We start from the raw sequence: 25,765 nt of genomic DNA, 5'->3' as shown, positions 1-25,765 counted from the left end.
CTAAATTATCCCGTTTCCTAAACAGAAATGTTTCTATGTAGGGGCGATGCTGTGGAGAGGCAGGAGGTAGGTTTTACCTTGAGATTGTGGGAAATTTTTGTCAAGAAGCTGTGAATGCTTACATTTCTGTCAGAAGTCAATCTAGAGAAAAAAGAAGAGTGATGGTTAATATATTGATAAGCATGCATTCTGGATCAGCTATACCTGTCAAAAACAGTCTATTTTTTTAAAATATAAAATAAAGAACCATTTGAAAGAATGCAATACTAGTTTTTCCACTGCAGTAGAATTTGAGTTAGAAATATGGGTAATAATTTTAAAGAATGGGCTCAGTCTATTTTTGCTTACTACTCCAAAACTGCTCTAAAAGTGATTTTCCTACCACAAGCATTACAGAAGAAAGAAACATAGAAAACAGCTTGGAAAATTTTCTGAGCCTCTATGAACCTCAGTTTCTTCTTTAAAGAAATATTTTAAAACATAAAAAAGGGAATAAAAATGACTTTCAGAAGTCCATTGTTATTTATGTCTATTTATAATTTTCAAAATTCATTGTTTGTCCTTATAAAAATTGTGAGGTAAGCTTTACTAGAAAACGAACAGGCATATAAACACTGCAACTGTGGAAAACAGGTGAATATTGGACAGTGTGAGAAGTGTTTTCTAGTAGTCTTTTTTTTAAAAAAAAAAAAAAAAGGTTTTCTTTTATCTGGAGGAAAGAGAATTTCAAAATTTGGATGTTCCAGAATATTTCTAGATCAGAGCCTTAACTGTCATACTTGCACTATTCATCACTATATAACTCGGCACTTTGAATTTCTCTGAGTATGTTTAATATATTATTTGTGGCTCACTGAAGGCAAAAGAGAGAACACTTACATCTGCTCAGTCTTCTTTTCTTACCCAGCCTGGGCTCTGTGCTCCCCAGCAACGTTGCCTACAGTGTTCACACTGTATTCCTCACACCTAACGAAGTGTCTGGCAGTTGTAGGCCCTTGATAAGCATTTGCTGAAAGAATAAAGAATGAGCTCAACTCCCTTTATCTTGTGTATTTTCTATGGTCAGTGTAAGGAAACGTGTTAAATCTAAAAATCCAGGAGTTACACAGTTGTCATTAATTTCATTGTCATGGTAAAAGTGTATGTTCAGAGTTGGGGAGGTGTTTTTGAGCAAGTTACATAAACTAAATAGGCAATCCTCAGCTCTTTTATGAAATTTTGACTTGTCCAACAGTCAAAATAAGAGATTGGTACAAATTTGGCATGGCAAATCGGAATCATCATTTTTAAAATATTGTACAGCGCATTTATAAATACTGAAGCAGAGTAAAACTGATGTGCTTTTGATAAAAACAATTTTATTATTTCACCATTCTCTTAGAGCTATGTAAAGAATAAAGGGGTTGGGATTAGGAAACATTGTCTTAAATTAATAGAGAAAGCAAATAAATATCCCAAGTAATACTCATTTTGAAAATTTTTGATATTAGAATGAACAGGGTTTTGTTGTTGTTTTTCTAAATCGAGTTACCCTAGTTGGTAAATTGGTAATCAATTGTCCATGTTCAGGATATTTTACAATAGCATTAAATTTGTCATATTAAAAAAAATTAAAACAATTGGCTGATACAGATAAATAACTAGAATTAACTTCTCATGTCTGAATTAACTTTTATAATTTCACCCCTAGATTCAGGAAGACCCCATCTTGACACGTAGATTTAGAGCTGCCAGCGGCGTCCCTAAGTACAGGGCTTCCACGTTAGCAATACAGAAATTCAGTAGTAGCCGTGGAAAAACGGTGGAGTTTGTTCATTAGTACATTTAGTTGGTTAGCAGTCAATTTCTGACTACACATTCAGAACATAAACTGAATTTACTGTCCAGCAAGCAAGATAAGTTAGCATAAGTGGACAGATTCTTAATGGACAGATTCTTAACTTACTGGAAGCAACAGGCTACAGAAAAGTGAGTGATAGGTGGCAACCTCAGGGACATTTAGGGCTTCATTCTAGGCCTTCTGGGGCTAAATCTCTGTATCAAACCTTGGTGCAGATCTAGGCAAGCACTGAGGTGCTTCGTCAGTTTCTTCCAGAAGTTATGTGATGATATTCTGATATGATAAAAAAAGAGAGAGAGAGAGAGAGATGTAATTGAGAATAAAGTTATTTGCTGCCTTCTCTAACCTAGCACAAAAAGTTTATACAAAAGCTCTACCCAGGTTTCCATTTCTTTCCTTTGTTTTTTATTAGTCACTATATCTTTCTGTGTCAGTGATTTGGCCTAACTCTTCTCAAATGCATGTATATGCTCTAATGACTACTCCCTGACAAGGACTCTTTTATAAATTAAGATTTCCCCTCACCTCTTTGTGGTTGTGAAAAGTTCACCAATACATAAGGTATGTGTGGTTTTGGAAACTCCTCAGAGCTCAACACCCCTTTGCTATATATTTTATTCATCAAGACATAGAGAAAAACCTAAGCAATAATTGTACAGATATGATAGATGTGGGTGCACATTCCATTTGGGAATTTGAAGAGACTTATCACTTTCAGGATATAACAGCATTGACTACCCCACTGTTCAAAAGTACTAATTCATTTCCATGAATTTCACATGGAATATTTTTACTACAGAAAACAAAATCTTTACATTTCTCTTCTTCACTGACATGCTCTCCCTCTGTGTTTTCCTCCTTCCTGGTAAAATATTTTAAACACAGAAAACAGTGTGTTTAGTATCTTAACTAGTAGTTTGTCAGTGTTTAGAAGGAACTGAGAAGAATACAGTAACTTTTACTGAGTTATATAGGGAAATTCTAAAATAGCAATTATTTCTAAGGATATAAATACTTAATTACCCTAGAAGATTAGGCCGTATTATGACAGGTGAAATGCAGTGTAAGTACCACTTAATGAGAATGGAGAACATAGATTTAGACTTCCTCCCCATCTGACTTAGATTAATGTTCATTATTTCAGTTCAGTACATCAATCTCCTTTTATTCTAATGTACCATATGCCTTAATCCAAGCTGCATCACTTGTTTCCATTTTTAAATCTATTTTTAATGTTTAATTAAAGGGTAAAAGACTTGACTTGGGCTATAGAGCTAGAAACTCGCACACACTTTTTGAAGGTCTTGCTTCAGTTTTCAGAAAGATTAAAGTTGGGGCTGTTTTCTTATTTATTTATATACCCTTCCTTCCAAAAAGTGTTTTACTTCTTTGAAGAGTATCTGTATAAAGGCAGAGGATCTAAAAGACAAAGGACAAATTAATTTGTGTTTTAATTTTCTGCTCTAGTGCCATTTTTCCCTTTTGGAAGTTCCAGAAATGTGGGAATAAATGTGGAGATTGTCTTGGGACAGCCTGGGAGGAACAGGAGCAAGAGAAATTGCGATATCTGTGGCAACTACCATTTTTTTCTAAGGATTTTTCGCTCCCCTGTGGAACCCTGGGATTTTAAAGAAGGAAAAACATTAAGAAGAAAAAAAATCTGTCTTTTGTTGCTTGAACAACTCAGTTGTCAAGCAGATTTTGGCAGATCTTCTCCTTGTATGAAAAGGACTCTCATAGAGACTGTTTGGCCAAAAGATTTGTGATGACCACATGAATCCTTACTCAGTGGTCAGGTAATGTCCCAAGCCAAGCCCAGCTCAAGCCAAGCCTAACTCAGCAAAATTGTCTCAAAGATTTTATAAGGTATAAATTTAACAACGAAGTTAAAATTTTTCTACCTTCCAAAAGAGAAAATGGCCCGATAAGTATAAAATTAAAGAATAAAATAAATTAATTTATTCTTCCTCTTTGCCCTTTAGCCTCATACAAATAACTACACCTCAAGGAAATAAAATATTTTTCAACAGAGGTGGAATATAATTAAATAAAAATATAACCCCCCACTGCAATCGTTCTAAAGCCACTCAAGCTAGCCTTCAAAAAGGAACCTGTGAGTTGCTAGTAATGTAGCCCAAGCTGAGGTACATTATGTCACTGCTGACCGCCTTTCATAAAGGGCTGAAATTTTAAAATACAGTTTTTAAATGTTAACAAATAATCCCAACTGCAACCCCTTCCCCAAACAATACACATGAAACAACAGGGAGAGGGGAAGGGGAGGAATGTCACTGGAAGACACAGCTTGCTGTCCCCACATGGACCTCGGGACCCCTGAGAGGCCTCTAATATTCCTTGTGAACTCTGCTCACGTTCATGGTCTTTCATGTGGGTCCAAAGCTCTGAAGTGTCTGTACGTCACTACATTTCTGTCACCCTGCATCAAACTTTTAAAATCTCGTGTATATAGCAGAGAGAGAGTAGAGTAGAGTAGACTTTCTCTAAGTTTCCCACCTAAGATGCTGAGCAGATTGTCAAGAACTTGATTTCAAGTTCTAGAGATGCGTGAAAGGAAGCAATGAAGAAAAGCCAGCACGGCCCTGCCTGTGTGGCTCAGTGGTCGAGCATTGACCTAGGATGCGGGAGATCGCGGTTCGATTCCTGGTCAGGACACAGGCCCGGGTTGCGGGCTCCATCCCCAGTCGGGGGCGTGCAGGAGGCAGCTGATCAGTGACTCTTATTATTGATGTTTCCCTCTCCCTTCCTCTCTCTGAAATCAATAAAAACATTTTTTTTAAAACTCAAAGAAAAGCTAGCATGCAAATGTGTGACCTTAGGGAGTTGCTGGCAGTGAGTTGGTAAGAGAACAGTCAAGTCGCTGTATGACCTGTAGAGTTCTTGTGATTAACAGTACTGTTTCTTAATTACTATACAGTGTCTTTGACCCAAGCTTGAAATTTCAGCATTCAGAATTTTGCCCCAACCTTTTGAAAGGAGTCACAAGTTCTACAATAAACCCTTCATAAATGTAGGTAATATACAAAACGCATTTAGCACAGTGCCTGGCACATTCAGCAGATGCCATCTACCAAGTCAGACTGAGAAGACAAAAAGTACTTCCAAGTAGAACTTTAATGACCACTGACTAATTGTAATTTGCATATTAGCTGTTTAAAATGCAAACAATTGTTGCTTGAAAAAATACTTGTTTTCTTCAATAGGCTAAAAATACTTCCAAGGGTTTTATTTATACCTTTGCTAACAGAGCTCAAGAAAACGTCAGTCCAAGGAGGTGATTTAGAGAACAGCAGCCAGGAACCAAGGAGACCTGGGTCCCAGCCCTGCTCTCCTGCCACTTGAGTGAGCTCAGCTGGGATGGGACGAGGTTCTCCCAGGCACGTCCCAGAGCCCAGCTCTCCCATCGCGGGGCTCACTGCTCCCAGAGAGTCCAGGAGGAAACAGACCTTCCGCCCCCCAGTGTCCTGGTTGTGAAATGTGTTGCAACACGCACCCTGTTCTTGATGCTTCTCTATCCCAGGCTGAATGAAGGGCCTTCCCACAAGCAGGATAACAGCAGCTCACCACCGCCCGCATTCGTGGCCACGTACACACTCAGAAACCTACCCCCAAACTACATGGTCTAATAAAGCCCCTTTCAAGGTTAAAATTCTTTCAAGAAGTATCACTCTCACTGTTTTCATCATTGTAACTCTCGTAATTGTCCTTATTTTAACCAAAAAGGCAAAATAAGCCTCCAGAATCCCGAGGCTTCTGTATGCCAGCTGAATCCTAGAACGCTGGCATTTCAGCTATTTTCAAGCTTTGTTGAGGTTGTTTGATTTAATACTGAATGATAACTTTGCACCGCCCCCATATTATTACAATAAAAGCATAATAGAAAAGAGAGTTAAAGAGAACACTTAGAAAATGAAAACTGAAAGCTTCTTCATTTACGTATTTATTTATGCCATGTAAAAATAATTTTCAAAGGGACTAGGAAGAGTAAAATGTTACTAACACAAAATGTTTCTGCAACATGGCAAAGCAGGGCGCCACAGCTTGAGAGACATTTGTACTCCTAGTTGTTTTCCTCGCAGCCCTCATGGGTGGTCTTAGAGCTGAGACGTCAGTGTCAAAGAACTGGTATTACTGGTATTCATTCTCCCTTCTTTGCTTGATCCAGCCCTTTGGAACGATAACTTGAATTACTTTCATTATGGTATATTAATTTTTAAATTTTTGTTCATTTGTTTTGTTAATCTTCACCCGAGGATATATATTTTTTCCACTGCTTTTCAGAGAGGGTGGAAGGGAGGGGACAAGGAGGGGGAGAGAGAGAAACATCGACTGGTTGCCTCCCACACTCGCCCCGACGGGGGGCAGGGAGCAAACCTGCAACCAAAGTACGTGCCCTGGACCGGGAGTCAAACCCATGACCCTTCAGTGTGTGGGCCAGTACTCTACCACTGAGCAACACTGGCCAGGGCAGTATATTAATTTTTAAAAGGTTATGGTATTTAACTTTTAAACTGAGTGTTATCCCTTATAGATTAAAAATATAACACCTCAGCCCGGCTGCACTGGCTCAGCGGTTGGGCATCAACCTAGGATCCAGGAGATTGAGGTTCGATTCCCGGTCAGGGCACATGCCCGGGTTCCGAGCTCGATCCCCAGTAGGGGGTGTGCAGGAAGCAGCCGATCAATGACTCTCTCATCATTGGTGTTTCTATCTCTCTCCTTTTTCTTTCCTCTCTCTGAAATCAATAAAGATTTTATTTTTTAATAAAAATTAAAAAAAATAAAACACCTCAGTTTCCTGAGCGTCCTATTTGGCTCTTTAAATATAGATGCAATTCCCTTTTTTCACTATACTAATGCCTTCCATCAAAATAATTTAACACCAGAAATTATTTTCTAGAGCAGAAGCACAACACATATTTCAACTCCCACGTAATAACACTGCAAAATTTGGTAACATCTGCATATTTTCTTTACTAATTTCAGTGTTAGTCTGAAGTTAATTATGTGAAACTGACTTTCTCCCCAACACAACTTTTATATATTGCATTTAGTTTAATTGGTTCTTTGAATAATAAATTGTTTTTCAGCTAGAACGTATTGTTTGATATTGCTAATGAAATGATTTTAATGTTCAGCTTAGCTATTACAAGGAATCTGGTTTTGTTTTATACTTTTAAATATAATTCTCCATTGTAGCACACTAACCTGATAACTACTTTCCTTTTTGAATCTTCAGTATAACATTATATAAAAGCACTGCAATAATTGGCAGGAGATAGTTTTTATAATTCAGCTACATAAGAATCCTTCAATTACAGCATATTTTTGGGCTAGTGTTGTTTAATAATACTTTTGCATTCACCATTCTTGACTGCCAAGAACAGTACCATACACTCACTTAGTGTTTCATCTATAAATAGGAGTTACCATTATCCATAATAATACCAATATGATCTTTAGATTATGAATGGAATGTAAAATGGAATGTCAAGGAAACAAAGTCTACATCTCCAATATCGTAAAACTGATGTCATTTCTGTTCACTCAATTCAACAAATACTTATAAAATCTTGTGTATAGGTGCTCAGTATCTGTGCAGTCATCTATGTGGACAAAGGTAGAAAAAATAATTGAGCGACTCAATTCTTGCCCTGAAAGAGGTCATAACATCTTGGAGTTAAGAAGGGGAGGGACTAACACGTATTGTCAGTCTCCATGAACAATATTCCCCCAATTCTATATTGTGTGGCATTATCCTCTGCATTGTGTAGTATAGATAGTTAAAAACAATAAGAGATTAAAGGAAGGAAAATTCAATGTAAGCCAGAATCATTTCAGGTGGCCTTGTGATGAAGACCTTAATTGGACATTGAAAAATTGGTTAAGATTTGGAAATGTGGGTGAGAGATTTCTTGTGTGAGCAATAGCTTGAACTAAGATGCAGAAGCAATAAGGAACTTTGGAGTGTTCAGAGGATAGTGAGTCTTTCTGGGTCAGCTCAAAGTTCATGTTGGGGAGCACTGGGAGATCCATGTTGGATTTATAACATAAAGTCATAGAGGGCTTGGAATGCCAGAACCAAGCATTTGTAAAAATAATAGTGAGCCACTGAAGATGTCTGAATGAAGATGCATGCAATCCCTCACAAAAGACTGGCTTGAGGGTCAGAGACTAGACAAGAAGTCAGGGTCTAAGAAATATAAAGCACAAAAGAGTAAGGCCGAACTATGTGGGCAGATAACATGAAGCCTGAGCATCACGAAAGTCTTGAAAGTAAGGATATGCCTGTCCTGGCAGGAATCCCTTATAGTACTACTTTTGTGTCAGGAATTATTTCCAGGGTCTTAAGAGGGCATGAGTGAATATTCTAATGGAAATGTGAATGAGTTAACCAAAATAGAGTTGCAGAGTTTTGGACAAATCCTGATATGGTCAAAGTGGACTTTTAGAAACACGAACCTGTCACTGTTAGGAAGAAAGGATTAACACAGGGTGAAGCCAGGTTTAGATGGGGCAGTTGAAAAATAGTTGTAACAGGTAAGTGAATTGATAGGAGCATAGGGAAAAATTGTAATTGTGGATGTTGAAAGGATTGATACATATGAAAAATAACTCAGAGTAGAAATGAGCCAATGAAATTGGCTCTGAGATTTCAACCCCAGTAAATATGCAATAGTAGTACCATGGACAGAAATGCAAGAATTAGGAAAAGAAGTTCTACATGAAGACCAGCATTACCTGGTTTGCTTTTCCTGACCCAGGAGAGCTTGGCCGGAAAGAACATTCATAGCTCATGGTCAGTGGATAACATACTGAATAATCGGGTCCTCCACTACATCCCATGGAGATCTTTTTTCTTTTCTTCATTAAACTTTGTGTTAATGGGTTTCAAAATTCTGTGACATATTTCTGGTCAAGTTTTTTAGAAAAACTAATGACTTCAACACTGCTACACACACACACACACACACACACAAAATGGTCCACAAAACATTCTCCTTTCCTTCTGAAGGTTTTACGATGCATTTTAATTATTAACCAGCCTTTTCTTTTACTATTAAGGTTAAATGTCCAATTGACACAAATAGTTCTGAGACCCTTCTTCCACCACTGACTAAGATCGGGGTGGCAAGTATTGGGGATAATATTCATTTAGCCTTCTGAGCATTCTGGGCAGAGTTAGTGACTTTGCCAGCTCCAGCTGCCTTCTTGTCCACTGCTCTGATGACACCCATAGCAACTGTCTGTCTCATGTCATGAACAGCAAAACAGCCCTAGAGGGGGTAGTCAGAGAAGCGCTCAACACACATGGGCTTGCCAGGAACCATATCAACAATGGCGCTGTCACCAGATTTCAAAAGCTTTGGCCTATCTTCTGTTTTTTTCCCAGAAAGATAATCAGTCTTCTCCTTCAGCTCAGCAAATCTGCAAGCACTGTGAGCTGTGTGACAGTCCAACGCAGGTCCATATCCAGCACTGATTTGGCCTAGATGGTTCAGGATAATCACCTGAGCTGTGTGGCCAACTGCTTCCATTGGTGGGTCATTGCTGTCACCCACCATGTTGCCACGATGAACATTTTTAACTGACAGGTTCTTGACATCGAAGCCCACATGGTCACAGAAGAGCTTCACTCAAAGCTTCATGGTGCATTTCAACAGACTTTCTCCAGTTGTAACATTGACCGGAGCACAGGTGACCACCATGCCAGGTTTAAGACCACCAGTCTCCCCCCAGCCCACAGGGACAGCACCAATACCACCAACTTTGTACCAATATCCTAGAGGAACAGATGCACGAGCTTGTCCATTGGACAAGTTGGTGACAGGATGAAATACAGAGCTTCGAGCAGTGTGGTTCCCTGGCATTGCCATCTTTACTGAAGGTTTTCCATCCCTTGAACCGAGGCCTGTTTGTACTTTGTTCCAGCATGTTGTTGCCATTCCAACCAGAAATTGGCACAAATGCTACTGTGCCTGGGTTGTAGCCAATTTCCTTATGGTAGGTAGGTGTTGCTATGAGTCCTTAATGATTTCCTCATATCTCTTCTGACTATAGGGTGGCTCAGTGGAATCCATTTTTTTAATGCCAACAATCAGTTGTTTCACACCCAGTGTGTAAGCCAGAAGGGCATGCTCATAGGTCTTCCCGTTCTTGGAGGTGCCTGCTTCAAATTCACCAACACCAGCAGCAACAATCAGAACAGCACAGTCAGCCTGAGGTGTGGCTGTAATCATGTTTCTTATAAAGTCTCTGTGTCATGGGACATCAAGGATGGTCACATAATACTTGCTGGTCTCAAGTTTCTACAGGGAGATATCAATGATGACACCACTCTCACGTTCAGCTTTCAGTTTATCCAAGACCAAGGCATACTTGAAGGAGCCCTTCCTCATCTCAGTAGCCTCCTCAGATTTTTCGATGGTTCTTTTGTGGATCCCACCACATCTGTAAATCAGATGACCAGTAGATGCTAGAATCTACATGTCCAATGATGACGATGTTGATATGAGTCTTTTCCTTTCCCACTTTGGCTTATATTTAGCAGTGGCTTTTACGACACCTGTGTTCCAGAGGCAAAACCATTGCAAAAAATCCCCATGGAGATCTTTGAATGAGAGTTATTTTTTTCTTGGGCTTCTGACCACGTCAGGATTTTAGGGTAACTCTTGGCAATTGTGTTTTAAGAGATTTGCAATAATTGGGGCACAACCTATTGTTTAAATACTGGTAGAAATATGCTGAAACTTGGGCAGGTAAAACACATGAGAACGGAAATCAGTGTTTCAGTATATATTTAGGTTACCTTTAGGTAATGTATTTCATAAAATGTTTTCTCCAAATTAAAGCTTTCTTCTTATTAATTAGATATTATCTTTCAATGAGGTCATGTCAGTAAGACAGATAAAATGGATTGTAAGGTTTATTAGGTTTTTGGTCAGAAAGAGTTAAAATAGCAGTGTTCAGTTTGGGGGAAAAAACAGTCAAATGAGATGTTAAACAATAAGAACCAATTATTTAAATGTTTATGGTTTTTAATTAATTTATCTACCATACTGTGTTAGAAACTATGTTAAGTGCTTTATATTCATTATTTGATTTCATTAGCATATAATCCCATGAAATACGTACTTTTATTATCCTCATTTTCCAGATAAGGAAACTGTGGCCAGAGAAGTTAAATTGCCTCAGATTATGCAAAGTTCATCAGGGATTGAGCCAGGATTCCCACTCAGGTCCAGTGGGATTCTGAAGCCCTTCTCCTTAACTGCTACACTGTGCTGGTCTCTTCTGGTTTGAGCCAGCAGACAAGGTGGTTGTGAATTTTACTAAGGCCCCAGCACTCCACCCACAAAAGATATGATGTCTGTCATGTGTGAAGAAATAATGGTTCATTTACAAACATGCCACAGAATGTTTAGCAACCTGTTTTCTCACATTTCTGGGAATGGATATCGTTATGCATTGAACTAGACTCAATGCAGTAATAGCCTAAGTTTCCAGAAGCTGCATAGAAACACATTACAAGCCTTTGGTTGCCTTGATGACTTTATTTTCACTCAGCTGCTCTATGAACATCTTAAACTTCAGTTGGCAATGTGGAAAATTATTTCATAATTATTTTAGGAAAAAGCCAGATATTAGCAAAAAAAAAAAAATCTGAGACACCAAACACTGTTTAAAAAATAATAATAAAACAAAGTATACCTTTGAAAAATTATCTGTGCACTGAATAAAATTTTAAAAATTACTTTATGGATTATGTTTATATGTGAATGATATTCTATATGCACCTATTTCTAAATTTATGGTTTTACAATAAAACAAAGTGCATGCTAAGGAACTTAAATTTTACTTTTTTCTTCACCTATAAAACTAATGGAAAGTTGTTTGTTTGTTTTTATTCTCACAGCTGAATTTTTATTCCTCTTGTGGGGTGTTTATCTCTGCTATGCAGTACGGACAGTCCCATCAGCATTTCATGAGCCACGCTACATGGCTGTTGCAGTTCACAATGAGCTGATTATCTCTGCTATATTCCATACAATTAGGCAAGTGACCTGTAGAGCTAGAAAACAATTGTTTTATTTTTCCAATGTGTTCTAGTTTAATTTAAATAGCAAATTTGGATAACATGCATAATGGAAAGATTTAGGAAAGACGGTGTTTTATAAGCTGATTAATTTCTTTGTCTCAGAAGTGACAAATGAATATAGTTGTTTTTTTAACTCTGCTCCTCTTAGTTCCTTCTGATGGGTTGTTTTTTGCCTTCATTTATTTTGAAGGTTAACTCACTCATTATGTTAAGCCACTTATGGGGATGTCATTGAATATCATTTATGATATGCAATACTTTTTGTTCTGAAGACATAAAGCAATACATACAAGTAGATATAAATTATCTATGTTTTCATTCATGTTTTATAGGCTGATTTATACTTTCAAAATTTTAATACTCAGATAGACAACATATATGTGTGAATTTTGCTGAATTCAAAACCAAAAACCACTTCAAACTGATGACTGTATTTTTGTGGGCAATGGGGTTTTGACATTATTACAGTTTAGCAATAACGTTCAGTGGTAAGAATGTATGGCCCGGCCCGCCGCTTTTAATGTCACATGTATCTCTCTAATCAATGAGTGCAAAGGAAGAAAGTGGCTTATGATAAGTGGACAAAATGAAATACGTATGACTTATGTTCTGGGAATTTTCACCTGATTCACATTTGAAAATGAAATGAAAAACTCAGAACAAAAAACAGAAAAGGAATACTATAATTTGAAAAGCATCAAAAAGATGTCATTCAATTTCTTGACATTAGTAAAAGTTAAGACATGCTAAAGAATGTAATTAGAAACTGAATATTTGTCTTTGCCCTTATTGGGAAAATAGAGATTAATAATATTGTGAATCAGCATGGGAGGTTGTGAATCTGTGGAAGTTTTGCAGGATAATTATCATCTTTTACTTTAGTAAACAATCATAAAATGACATCTTGCACTTCTAGGAATAGATGATGCCATAGCATACACTTTTTGAACTTCTGGTAAGAAAAAGAGGTATTTATGATGACAGCCCTGGAAATTCCACCAGAGGGCCAGGAATCAAGGGAATTTGCTTCCTTGCTTTGTCTTGCCCCCTTGCAAGACAGAAAGAGGAGAGGGAGTAGAAGAGGGAGGAAAGATGAAAAGCAAAATATGGAGTAATGAACAGGCAGGGAGATGGGTGCTTTCTCAGTTCTACACAGACTAGAGTCAAGTCTCTAAGAGCAGGTGCCCTTGGTCGAAAATGTAGTGAGCACCTGAGAATGCTTTTTCTTGGTGCCTGAGCTCAATGGCCTTTACTCTTCTTCCAAACCATCTCCCAGGAAAAGCTGCATTTTGGTTGGTTGTTTCCAGAATATCAAGCACATATGTTTCAAGATCTAACAAACATGCTTCTCTAAAATCACTTATAAATTAAATGCTACATTAACAAACCAACTAAAGAGTTATAATCGTTCATGAAGGCTTATTACAGATGAGTCTAAACGTCTTCTATTGTCAGAGTGTAATTGCCATGCAAAGGATTTCCCACTTCTGTCCTACAATTACCTGCTGTATTTCTTAGAACCAAATTAATTGCTCAAGAAATTAAATCTGTTCAAAATAGTTACCTAAAATGATCTATATTCTTTTCTACCTTGATTTACCCTGTTCAGTTTTCATCATTAAGTATGGGTATTTTTTCCAGTGGATTTTAAACTTTCAAGTAGTCCACATCTTATCAAAAGTGGTTGAGGTAAATTATTTTCAATAAATTTTTTAAAAATTCTTAATAAGGCAATAGACAGTCATTACAGAAAAAACCTCACAAGATGATACAAAAAGAAACTCCCTGATCCAACTACACAAAGATAAGCATTGTTAACATATTAGTATGTCACTTTTTTATATTTTTAAATGCATGTGGATATTTATGTTACATGGCATTCGATAGTTCCGTTTTAAGAAAGTCATGATGCAAACTAGCATACTGAGAAGTCCAGACATAGGAAATCTACTTAATTTTGTTTAACCAGCATTTTCTAAACTTAACCTACCATGGAATCTCCCCACCCTTCAATTGACATGTGATTATTAGCAGCACTTCAGAAAATACTGTTTTAATATTGAGCCAAGGTGATCGGAAACATATTTAAAATACTCATTGAAAACAGCTTACTTACTTTGCTTAAATGTTTTCTATAGAGTCCCATACAACCCATAGCCCAGCAAGAAGAACCATATAAACTATGAGCTGAGTTCATGGAAACAAAGCTCTTACTGAATTATTCATGTTGCACCTAGTAGATTTGGTGTTGACTAGATGCAGCATCCTCACAAGGTCAGTTTTCTTCTAAACAGCTATGTGGCCCTCTATCAGTTTGGAACAGGGAGGACTTCCAATGGTAGCAGAATGACCAGGCTTGGTAGGCTTTAGTATTTTCTTAAGCAAGCCTAAACAAACCTGATGGGAAGCCCTCCCTTTTCACTCCCAAATTGACTTACCTTTCTATATAGACCAGACTTGATTAGATTGTAGTGTATTGGCTTCAAAGAATCATATAATATACAGGGTAGGACAAAAATGGGTTTATAGTTGTTGGTATGGAAAATAATACAATAATTAATAAATGATAATACAAGAATAAACTCTATGTTTTGCATACTCACAACTATAAACCTACTTTTGCCCCACCCTGTATGTTAGCTACTCTCTTTTGGAAATTTAATTTCTACAGCCATGAAAAACCAAGGATGGAATTATAGCTTAACACAGTAAGTCCACAGAACACTCACTTTAGGTCATAATAATTAAACTAAGTAGCACATGGACTGAATTCATGTATGCTTGGTTCCAATATTAATATAGTCCAAGTGTAAGAAAAAAAATAGCATAATAATTTAAATCAGATAGATCCATTTTGGTAATAATTTCCTGGAATAAAATAATATTAAATAAAGCTTCTGGCATCAGCAAAGGTATTCTCTATTAACAGGGCATATATATATTCTTTCTCATCTGCTTAAGATATAAAATTATATATGCATATGAGTATGTATACATATATAAATAAAAAGTATGACTACATATTATACACACATGTACTTTTATTCTTACCAAATTGGCAGATTAAAGGAAAGTAATTTACAAGGATTAAGTCTAGAAGGGTAAATAATGCAGAGGGCATTTGCCCAGCCAATTGTAATCTTTTACTGATTGTTAGTACCAAGCATAAAGCAAACCTTTGAGAAAATACAAAGATTTTTTAAGTTTGCTTTTATTCTTAAGCTCAATTTTCAGATATTTCTATGTTCCTGACTTTTAGACCTATTTTTTTTTAAGTTGAAATACTCTTTCTTTTTAAATGAAGCTTTAAAACTAGCACAAAACCCAATTTCTCTTGAGATATTTCTAGTCAGAACTGCAACCCAAAAACTGTGGTAGTAATTATAAGTTGGTTAATTTAAGGATAATTGACATCAGTATATGTCAAAATTATTTTTTTAAAGATTCACCATTTAATTCTAATTAATATTTTAAATGAAGAATGTAGACTCATGAGTTATTTGGACATGTTTTACACCCAAATTTGCCAGAAACCGCCAGTTTGCAACAACTCTTTTACTGAAGTAACATATGTTTGCTGTTTTTGCTTTGCAGATTCAACCTACATACAAAACGATAATCTGAGGAAATGTTTAATACATTAAAATGTGTATGCTATCTTTCTAATTATGGATAATTTAAAGTAATAAATAATAGAGAGTTCATATATTATGCATCCAATCGGGATTACCTAGGCCCTTATACTTCTGTGATGAAAACATGTCATAGAAACAACACAATATTTTTCCTTTCTTTTTTCTTTATATATTTTTCTTAATCCACTGAGATAAAGAGTTTTCAAGTTTCTGGTGTTTAAGGAGAGACCTTGTGAGATTGCTAACTTGGTGTATTCTAATTTCAGATTTGTTCTTGCCTCAAGGCTTCAGTCTGATTGGATGTTGATGCTGTATTTTGCACACACTCATTTGACTGTGACAGTCACCATTGGGTTGCTTTTGATTCCAAAGGTATTCCTCTAAGATTACTTTTCTCTTGAAAAACAATTATCTTACATGAGCCTCGAGTTGTTTCTCCTTTAAAAATGCCTGGCAATATAGGCCAAGGGAGATGTGGAGATTGGCTTGACATCTAAAATGTTTTTAAAGCTCGGTCCTCAGGAAACTAGGTGTCTGTTTTCTTTGGGGATTTATGAAATATTTCACATAATTGTTAAATGCCTTAAAATGTTCAAAGCCCATCATCTGCTTTAGTCCTTTCCAAGTATTTCTATATCCAGTTAGTTTTCATTGTTATGGGTTCAAGGTGGCTTTCATTGTAGCTATAACATCAAAGTCATTTTTAAAGAGAATTATACTGTTCTAAGAATTCTCTTGTCTTGAATTCATATTCAGAGAAATGTTGTTTTAAACATTCAGAGGATTTTTATTTAAATAGAAATAAATAATTCAAATAGTGTGCCTAGAAGAGTCTTGCTTAATAATGGTAGATTATTACAAAGGCTTATCTAGGCAGCTTAATGAAGTGGGGGGACTGGGCTGGAACTCAGGACACATGGATTCGGAACTCATGCTTCACCCAGACTAGCTGTATAATTTGACATTAGCCAAGACCATCTATGACTTGATGGCAGTAAGGTTGCCTGGAATGAAATGAAATGATATCAGAGGAAAAAACAGATTATACAAATTACACAGCATTCTCATTATTTTCCTCTTTTACACGTAGAACAACAAAATATTAGAACATTATATGCCTTTTTTCTTTTTTAAATTTATTTTTCAATAATAGTTGATATACAATATTATGTTCGTTTCAGGTGCACAACATAGTGATGAGACATTTGCGTACTTTATGAAGGGATCAGTCTTTATCATTGCCACACAATATGGCATTAGCACGGCTGCAACAAGAACTGTGATTTCTTGTCTTTCACCCCAAGCTTTATCTCAACCCTCAGACAACCAAAACATTGAAATACAGCCTGGTTGAAAAGGCCAAATGATTATAAAAAAAGCAACTACCTCTTTTCTTCCTTATTTGAATTATACCAAATAGCCACAATTTTCATGGATTAGTCTGTTACTTCAACTTATCTTAACCATTTTTATACTTTGCATAATATGATAACAGCAGATGGTTGTATACTCAGATTCCTTATTCATTCAATAAACTGTTTTTGAGGTCCAAAGAAAATTGAAAACATAGGCTCCTACAAAAATTTATACTTGAATGTTCATAGCAGCACTATTCATTATAGCCAAGAAGTGGAAATAACCCGAATTTCCATGAACTGATTAATGTGGAAATAAAATGTGGTATGTCTATACAGTGGAATATTATTCAATAAAAAGGAATGAAGTACTGATACATGCTACAACTTGTACAAAACTTGATAACACTATGCCGAGTGAAAGAAGCCAGACACAAAAGGCCACATATTGTATGATTCCATTTATGTGAAAAGTCCAGAATAGGCGGCTCTGTGAAGACATAAAGCAGTTTAATGGTTGTCATGGGCTGGGATTGGAGGGACGACAAATGGAAGTGACTGCTTAATGAGTCCAAGGTTTCTTTCTGGGGTGTTGAAAATATGGTCAGTCAACCTTGTGAATATGCTCTAAAACATGGAATTGTACAATGTATATTGAGTATTTCATGGTATGTGAATTTTATCTCAAGAACAGTAATTTTTTTAAAAAATGATTGAGAGGCTTTGCTAAGCACTGTTCTAGATCCTGGAGTCAGAGTAATGGGCAGATAAAAATTTGTGATCTCCTGGTAATTATGTTCCGGAGGACGGGATGGGGAAACAGGAAAGATAAATAAGATAAATATCTGAAATAGTATTTTAGGTAGAGAGAAACACAAGAAAAATAATAAAGCAGGAAATGGACAGTATCTGACAAATAACTGTTTTTTAAACTCACGATAGTCTTTAAGACTTTGCTCAAGAAAGAAAAAAAAGCTCTTTTCGTAAATAAGCTCCAGGTGGTTTAACTAGTAGCATGTGCTATTTGGGGGGCTAGGGACTCTACTTTATTCATCTTTCTGGCCTTAAGTAATGGCAGATGTTGGAACCACAAACATAAGTAGAGCAGTGAAGGAAAGACTCATCAGTTTTTGTGGTTTCTCAGCCAGTTCCAATTAAAAAATATTTATTGCTACTTAAATAGAGAATTACCATTTCACATGATCCCTCCTATTTAGGTTTACCTTCCTACCTGAATATTTTCATGGACAATGACCATTAAAATATCTCTATTATCAAAAGGTGATCTGTTAATTCTGTAAAGGAATATTTGACTTGAGGACATGCTGGGAGAAGGGCACCTGTGTTCTTCTAAACTGTTCTCTGTTTTCACAGGACAAGCACTTGGTTTATGTGTTGTGTGAAGAGTGGCTGGATTGCTTTGGCTCTCCCTGCTTTTCTTCATTTACCCAACTCACTCTTCCTCGGGTGTCCTTTTGAAGAATAGAGATAGCAAGAGTATATGAAACTGCAAAATATCAAAACAGCAAATGAAAATAATAAAAATATGTCAAAATAGGATGAAGGGGAGCTTGAGAATAATGAGCTCGAGAGAAAAATAATATGTCATTTCAGTGACGCTTTTAATTTTGAACTTAGGTGCCATCTAGCCCAGAGCTCCTCAGGCTGAGTGGGCACAGTGCTGAGAGGTCCATGACTTGTTTAAAATCTCACTGCCAACCCCGTGAGGCTGGAATTCAGATCTCCTGCTCCCCAAGTCTTAAAAGTAGACTTTTAAAAAATACTTAAACTTTTTTCAATTATAGCTGACATACAATATTATATTAGTTTCAGTTGTACAACATAGTGGTTGGACATTTATATAACTTACAAAATGATGCCCCCAATAAGTCTAGTACCCACTTGGCACCATACATAGTTATTACAATATTACCAGCTACATTCCTTATGCTGTACTTTGCATTCCTGTGACTGTTTTTATAACTGCCAATTTGTAATCCTTAATCCCTTCACCTTTTGAAAGTAGACTTTTTTAAAACTATATATTGTGGATTGAAAGTCACATTCCTGTGATCAGGGCCAACAGTGCCCAGAGGTGAAATATAGCCTCCCCTATGTGAAGCAAAATGATAAATGTGTGGTAGACACCACTGCTCAAAAAAAAATTCCCATCCAGCTGCCAGTGGGGGGTCTAAAGAACATTGCTTTGGATTCTTGTACTTAGAGAACATTTCTTTGGAGTCTTGTACTTATTTTCATTTTCGAAGTGCAAATATTATGGACAAGGTGTAATGTAAGTTGATGCTAGGAGCCTAGACAAAAGTCAAAGAGAGAGCCCAGTACCACATCAGTGTGTAACACAGAAAGCAAAACACAAACACAGCAGCAAACTGCTGTAAAGAGTTCAGAGAACAAATTCATCTAAGCTGAAGAAATGATAGTAACATTAGAACCTTTAGAAAATTATTATTAAAATGCTATGTCTTACAGTGGGCAATGTCTAGAGCTCAGATTGAATATCTATTGCAGTTTTCACATTCAAGCAATAACCCACGAGATGACATTGCTACAGAAGCTTATGAGGATGAGCTGGACATGGGCCGGTCTGGATCCTACCTGAACAGCAGCATCAACTCAGCGTGGAGTGAGCACAGCTTGGATCCAGAGGACATCCGGGTAATACCAGCATTTCTTTCTCATTTCAAATTAGCCCCATTTATGCAGGCAAGCATGTGCGGGTTGGTATACATGTGTGCTCACGTGTGTGCATATGCGTGTTAGAAAGGAAGAAAATGAGAGAATGTGTGTTTATGTAAGAACTGAAGACATCAAGTGCCAAGTGGATCCTGTTCTAAAATGTGTAATCATGGTATAAATTAGAATGCACAAACCAACCTTGATCATCTCAACTGACTTTGGCAGACATCATGATGAACTTGTTCTGCATGTTCCATAATACGGTTTATGACATTTTGCTGATGGAAAGGTTGGCTCCCTCTGTGAGCAGAGAGCCTGGATTATTTAAAATAACCTGTGACGATATGTCAGCTTTTGGAGAAAAAAGATGCTTTTAGTATGTGATGGTCTGCTGTCCCCTAAACCTAATCTAACATTACGTGTAACTTTATCAGGGGCTACATGATGCTTCCAATATTGTTGCAAGGATGTGGTTTATCGGTAGACAATATGCTGTTTTATTATGGTCCGGGCTCAGTCTGGCCCACACAACTTGCAAGTTCCAAGTTCTTGCTCCATGAAGCAAGGCTAGTAAGCATGGGTGTAGGTCTTAGAGTCTCAGCTCTATGCGAAACAAAATACAAAATGATCAGGAAGTAAGAATGAAGAGAAAGTAGGTCAGAAATGTTAGGAAGAGCTCTAGAAGTTTCCTGAGAGGGCTCAGGCTTATCGCATTAAAATGACCTTCCGTGATATTATCTGGCTGAAACACCCCTGTGAATTTTCTCTTGTTCTGGCAGGATGAGCTGAAGAAACTCTACACCCAGCTGGAAATATATAAAAGGAAGAAGATGATCACGAATAACCCCCACCTCCAGAAAAAGCGGTGCTCCAAGAAGGGCCTGGGCCGCTCCATCATGAGGCGCATAACCGAGATCCCGGAGACGGTCAGCAGGCAGTGCTCCAAGGACGACAAGGAGGCGGCGGACCACGGCGCGGCCAGGAGCTCCGCGCTCCTGAGGAGGCACCCCCCCGAGCCTTCAGCCAACGCTGGGAAGCCCAAGGAGGAGTCCCTGAAAAGCCGAGTCTTCTCCCTGAAGAAGTCCCACAGCACCTACGACCATGTGAGGGACCAGCCCGACGAGTCCGACAGCCTCCCCACCGAGAGCCAAGAGGAGGAAGCCACGGAAAACTCCACGCTGGAGTCCCCGTCGGGTAAAAAATTAACACAGGCACTGAAAGAAAACAGCGAGGCTGAGTCCACGGAGTCTGTGCCTTTGGTGTGTAAGTCAGCGAGCGCTCACAATCTCAGCTCAGAGAAGAAGCCCGGGCACCCACGAACGTCCATGTTACAAAAGTCGCTCAGTGTCATAGCCAGTGCCAAGGAGAAGACTCTGGGGTTAGCTGGGAAAACCCAAACGTCGGGTATGGAAGAACGCGCTAAATCCCAGAAACCTCTGCCAAAAGATAAAGAGACAAGCAGAAAATACTCAAATTCAGATAACGCAGAGACTAAAGATTCCGTCCCCCCAAACTCCAATCATTTGGAGGAGCCAAGGAAACCTCAGAAGTCTGGGATTATGAAGCAGCAAAGGCCCAACCCCGCCACTGCCAATCCAGACATGAGCCCGGGCACCACCCAGATGAAGGACAACTGTGACATAGGGGAAGTGTGCCCTTGGGAGATTTATGACCTGACCCCTGGTCCTGTGCCTTCAGAATCAAAAGTTCAAAAGCATGTATCTATTGTGGCTTCGGAAATGGAGAAAAACCCAGCCTTGTCCTTAAAGGAGCGATCTCATTACAAGCCTAAGGCAGCTGAACTATGTCAGCAATCCAACCAGAAGAGCATAGACAAGGCTGAGGTCTGCCCTTGGGAAAGCCAAGGTCAGCCCCGTTTTGAAGAGGAGAAGCATTTGATTTCCAAGACTCAGGCTCCCCCAGGGAGAGCAAAAGATGAGAATGGCGGTCAGCTTTGTGCAGCCAGTGTGTGTGCTGGGCAATATGAAGAACTGTCCCCCAAAGTCATAGCATCAACAGTAGAAAATGAAAATCTCAACCAAATAGGAGACCAGGAAACAAAGACATCTTCCTATAAGTCAAATAATAACTGTCAGCAGCCTTTAACATCACGAGCTGAGGTGTGTCCCTGGGAGTTTGAGACCCCAGATCAACCAAATGCCAAAAATGGTGTAGCTTTACCTGCCTCTTCGACTTTAAATGCGAATAAAATACCAGGGCCTCGGAAATAAGAGGTCTGGGGTACTTTCAAAGTGTAGCATCCCTAGAAAGAAAAGGAAGAAACCCTGAATTTGATAAGACAGAAGATATAAGGGTCAAAGATTCCCAAGGAGTATTTGTCAATCAGGGAAACATGAAAGGCATGGGTGGAAGAATACTAAGGAGGGTAGAGAAACATCATCATGGAGAAGTTAGACTGGCCAAAAAGTCTTTCCCCTGGTAGCACTAGGAAAATCTTTACATTTCAGCATGTTTAGAAGTAGCCCTCAATGTCTGCCCCTGATCAATATGTACCCATGGGACTTCGAAGATCCTAAGCAAGGCAAACCAGGAGACACAGAAGAGGTAAGAAGTTTGCAAAGAAGACATCAGTGAGTATGACAGAGATTCTAAGTAGCTGGCTGAAAAGAACTTACTTTACCTATATAACCTTGATAGCACTGCTAACTTAATGCATCCCAAAAAATCTTTTATATTAATGATTGCTCTCATTTTCTTACAAATGTATGTTTCAGTACATTGTTGTGTCTCATACTCAAGCATTCCAGATTGTATAATTTTTGCAAATAACTTTGATATTATGTGACACACATTTATGCAACCTTCAGCTACTCAATTGTTCTTGCAACTTACAGAATCCCTGTTATCTATCAACTTTAGTTGATTCTTGAAGTACAGTAAGCTTTCTCTGGCTTGGAAAGTCATAATTGTTATGATGAAACCTTTCAGTTTTGTGATTTATATATTGCAAATTTGGATTAACTCTATTATTTCACATCATGGTTTGTTATACTGTCTTAATCAGGTTTTTAATACGAGTTGAGTTACTTGTTTTGCACTTTGTGCCAGGACTCAGAAGCTCTATTAATACTGGACATCCAGTGGTCCTACATAGTCTTACGTCTCAATAAGTTAAGGACAACTTACCTATTGTTTGAAGTCAGAGATAGATAAAGCCTTCATTCCAATTAATTGTCCCTTTTAACTCTTTCCGTATTTCATACTTAGCAGCATTTTATAAGGAAGACTCTAAGAGTGAGAAAAATATACTGTGCATTATTATTACCGTTGGAAGGGGCAGACTAGGAATGACAGGAGAACTGCAGCAGGACTGTAGAGCCAGGAAATTTGCCTTTCAAAGCAGACAGAAAAGGAGCTCCTGGTAGCACTTTCAAGGGGTTATTTTTTTAAAGAGAAAAATTATGATAACATCAAGATCATTGTATGGGTGTATTTTTATTGTGCATACTAAATATATAATATTTTCAATGACCTTAAACTATTTATTCTCATAAACTCTTATTCATTGCTTCAGCTAGGGCTAGAACTTGCTGGGCTCATCCCAAAGAGATTTATAATCTGATTTATTCCAAGCCTATAAGGTGGTATGGGCTCATCATTCTCCCAAGCATTGGAAAACTTACAAGTCCTGCAAATTGCCACTAGGAGCCACCTAGCTCAAAACTTAAAATGCAGAGGGTTCTTTGCAAGGCGAAACAGCCCCCAAAGCATATTTCATAAAATTTATTGCATTCCACACTGATCTCTTGGTGTGAAAATCCTAAGCTGCTGACTTAGCCCTGCTGATGTGACCGTGCGAGGAGATTCTATCTCAAAGCTCAGTCTCACTGTATTTAAAGATTAATCACTTAAACACGGAACCCTGACTTCCCTTTCTCTCACGCTGAACACTGAAGTCTCAAGGGCTCATCTGGCCAGGACACTTCCAGCCTAAGTAACTTTTCATTTCATGAGCAGCAAGGAAGACATGCTAGGGGGATAAAAGATGAGAAAGGGAATCATAAGGTGGATGCAGGGCTGTTCTTAGGGAATATCATTCTCAGTGAATGGTAAAAACTAGGACTTCTCCGTATCATCAAAACTTCCTCAGCAATTTTTATTCAGGAGTAAATGAGCCCTTCACCATGTTGCAAAGCTGTGCACAAATCTCCCTCACCCAGTTCCTCGCTTTGTGCATCACTCAGGTTCATGGGGTAGGTTCGAAGAGAGAGAAATTCTATTTTTGTGTGTGCTTCCTTCATTTATTTCCTTCTTCCCTTCCTTTTCAATCAAGGCCTAGCTACTTGGTAACTTAGAAATACCACGTTAAGGTATATTTGTATGCCGGTTTCCAGACCCACGTGCTTGTTTAATTTATGTCTGAGATCTGTTAGCACTTTATTCACTTTTTTGAGAAATAAGCAGTCAGGCATCAGTGGCTTTTTATTGCACCTCGGGGTAATCCTGCTCAAGGTGTGGCTTAAAGAAACTCACCAAAGTTCACCTTTGTCCGCAGATTTTCCTCCACCAGCATACATCAGTGAGAGTGCCTAGGGCCTTCCCTAGAGTTTCATTGTCATTACTTATCACCAAGAGAAGTTTAAATCTGCAGTTCTTGAGGTTATTTTCCCAGGTCGATCATAAGAGAGTGAATAAACACTTCCAAGGTCACAGACACTCGCTAGGTTGTCCTTCTCAGTGCATGTGCAGGCTGCATCCTGTCCTTGTTTTTAAGCCAGGGTTTATAAATAAGTAGATTTATACCAATTTAATAGAACTGTATATTTTATGCCGGAATTAAATGCTTTACGACATGAATTATAACTCAACCCATTGTAAACTTTGGTGGCAATAGGGACTCGAAACTCGACAGTTCTCTTGTATTTGCTTCATAGGTTTCTGCATGCGAGTGAGACAGGTAGGACTGAAAAACACTGCCTTTGACCTCTAGCATTTAGCAACCAAGAGGTGTAGAGTCAATAAAGCTGTAAGTCTCTTCACTTAATCTGTGGTTCTTCTGAAACTATTATCTGAAACCTACAGCATCCCACCATGAAATATTTGGTAAATTTATGTTGTGACATGTTGCAGCATGTAAATAATGATAACATCTCTGCAATAAAACGTATTTATATGAAAGTGATTTGTGGTGATTTGTATGTTTATCTGTTGAAAACTGAATTGATTTTCCCTAGCCAAGCTTAGAAGGACTCCTATATATATTTGGCTTTGGCACAGTTATGCACATACATTCTCATATTCCCTATTTATAGGAACATATGATGAGCCAGATGTGGCTTCAAACAAACAGGTAATCATTTGGAGCCAGTAAAACCTGTTAGGGCCAGTGGTTTTGATCTAAGAAAGCTCTAGCCAAATGGGAACTAATTCGGCTACCTTTTTTAATTTACTCAATTTACACATATCAGGCAAGCAGCTAAGCAATGATGATGATCTTTTTAGATGAACAAGAGATCCAATAACATTCAGGCCCATAAGAGTACCCAGCCACTGCCGTGGTGATACCTAGGAGATTCTAAGTCACGGAGTGAGGGAAGGCTTCCTAGAGAGGGCAAGCTCGCCAGGCTGAAATTCTGCAGAGGCACCAGGCCTGAAAGGGAAAGAGTGTAAGGCTGGCAAGGTAATTGTGCACGGCCTTGCCTGCCATGCTTCAGATGAACTACAGCCTCACCTTGGTGTACCGGGAGCTATCAAAAAGCTTTATACAGGGCCATAATCAAGCCATGTCTTAGGAGGATCATTTGGGGAGCAGCCCAGAAATGGACTGAAGTAGGAGGAGACTAGAGGCAGCTAGATCAGTGAGAAGACTAATACGGGAGGGTCTAAGGAAGAGAGGAAAAGATTATTGGTTATTTCATCAAAATAGCATCTTCAAATGGGTTTATTGTTCTGTTATACGCATATGAAGTCAGAACAATCAGAGTAATTAGATAACCATGTCGAATATAAATGTACAAATGTTCCTTCTAAATTTGTGGACGTTTTGGATAATTTCAAAAGTTTTAAAAGCCCTCACTGAAGATCAATAGACCCCTCATATCATCCGCACTGAGAAAAGGTGTGGAAAAGGGTACCAGCTTCATGCCGTGGAAAAACCTTG

At 38.1% G+C, this 25,765-nt stretch overlaps 1 protein-coding gene and 1 pseudogene across 2 annotated transcripts in view; one reads left to right on the top strand and one right to left on the bottom strand.

Annotated features, from left to right (window-relative positions):
* Positions 1 to 24,786, top strand: part of GPR158 (G protein-coupled receptor 158) — a 315,465-nt gene extending 290,679 nt beyond the window's left edge. The window contains exons 8-11 of the mRNA XM_081136819.1: positions 11,775 to 11,913; positions 15,859 to 15,964; positions 19,477 to 19,623; positions 20,424 to 24,786. Coding sequence (XP_080992945.1) covers positions 11,775 to 11,913; positions 15,859 to 15,964; positions 19,477 to 19,623; positions 20,424 to 21,875 — 1,844 coding nt within the window. The 3' untranslated portion in view covers positions 21,876 to 24,786. The remainder of the gene's footprint in view (positions 1 to 11,774; positions 11,914 to 15,858; positions 15,965 to 19,476; positions 19,624 to 20,423) is intronic.
* Positions 9,010 to 11,384, bottom strand: LOC308562755 (elongation factor 1-alpha 1 pseudogene; annotated as a pseudogene). Its single transcript has 2 exons — positions 11,300 to 11,384; positions 9,010 to 10,395 (listed from the first exon to the last, which is right to left on the bottom strand). The product of its transcript is annotated as an elongation factor 1-alpha 1 pseudogene (transcript).
* Positions 24,787 to 25,765: the final 979 nt, after the last annotated feature.

The sequence above is a fragment of the Miniopterus schreibersii genome (genome assembly GCF_964146895.1).
Source record: "Miniopterus schreibersii genome assembly, chromosome: 1".
Lineage (NCBI taxonomy): Eukaryota > Metazoa > Chordata > Mammalia > Chiroptera > Miniopteridae > Miniopterus > Miniopterus schreibersii.
This window is presented reverse-complemented; position numbering and strand designations above follow the sequence as displayed.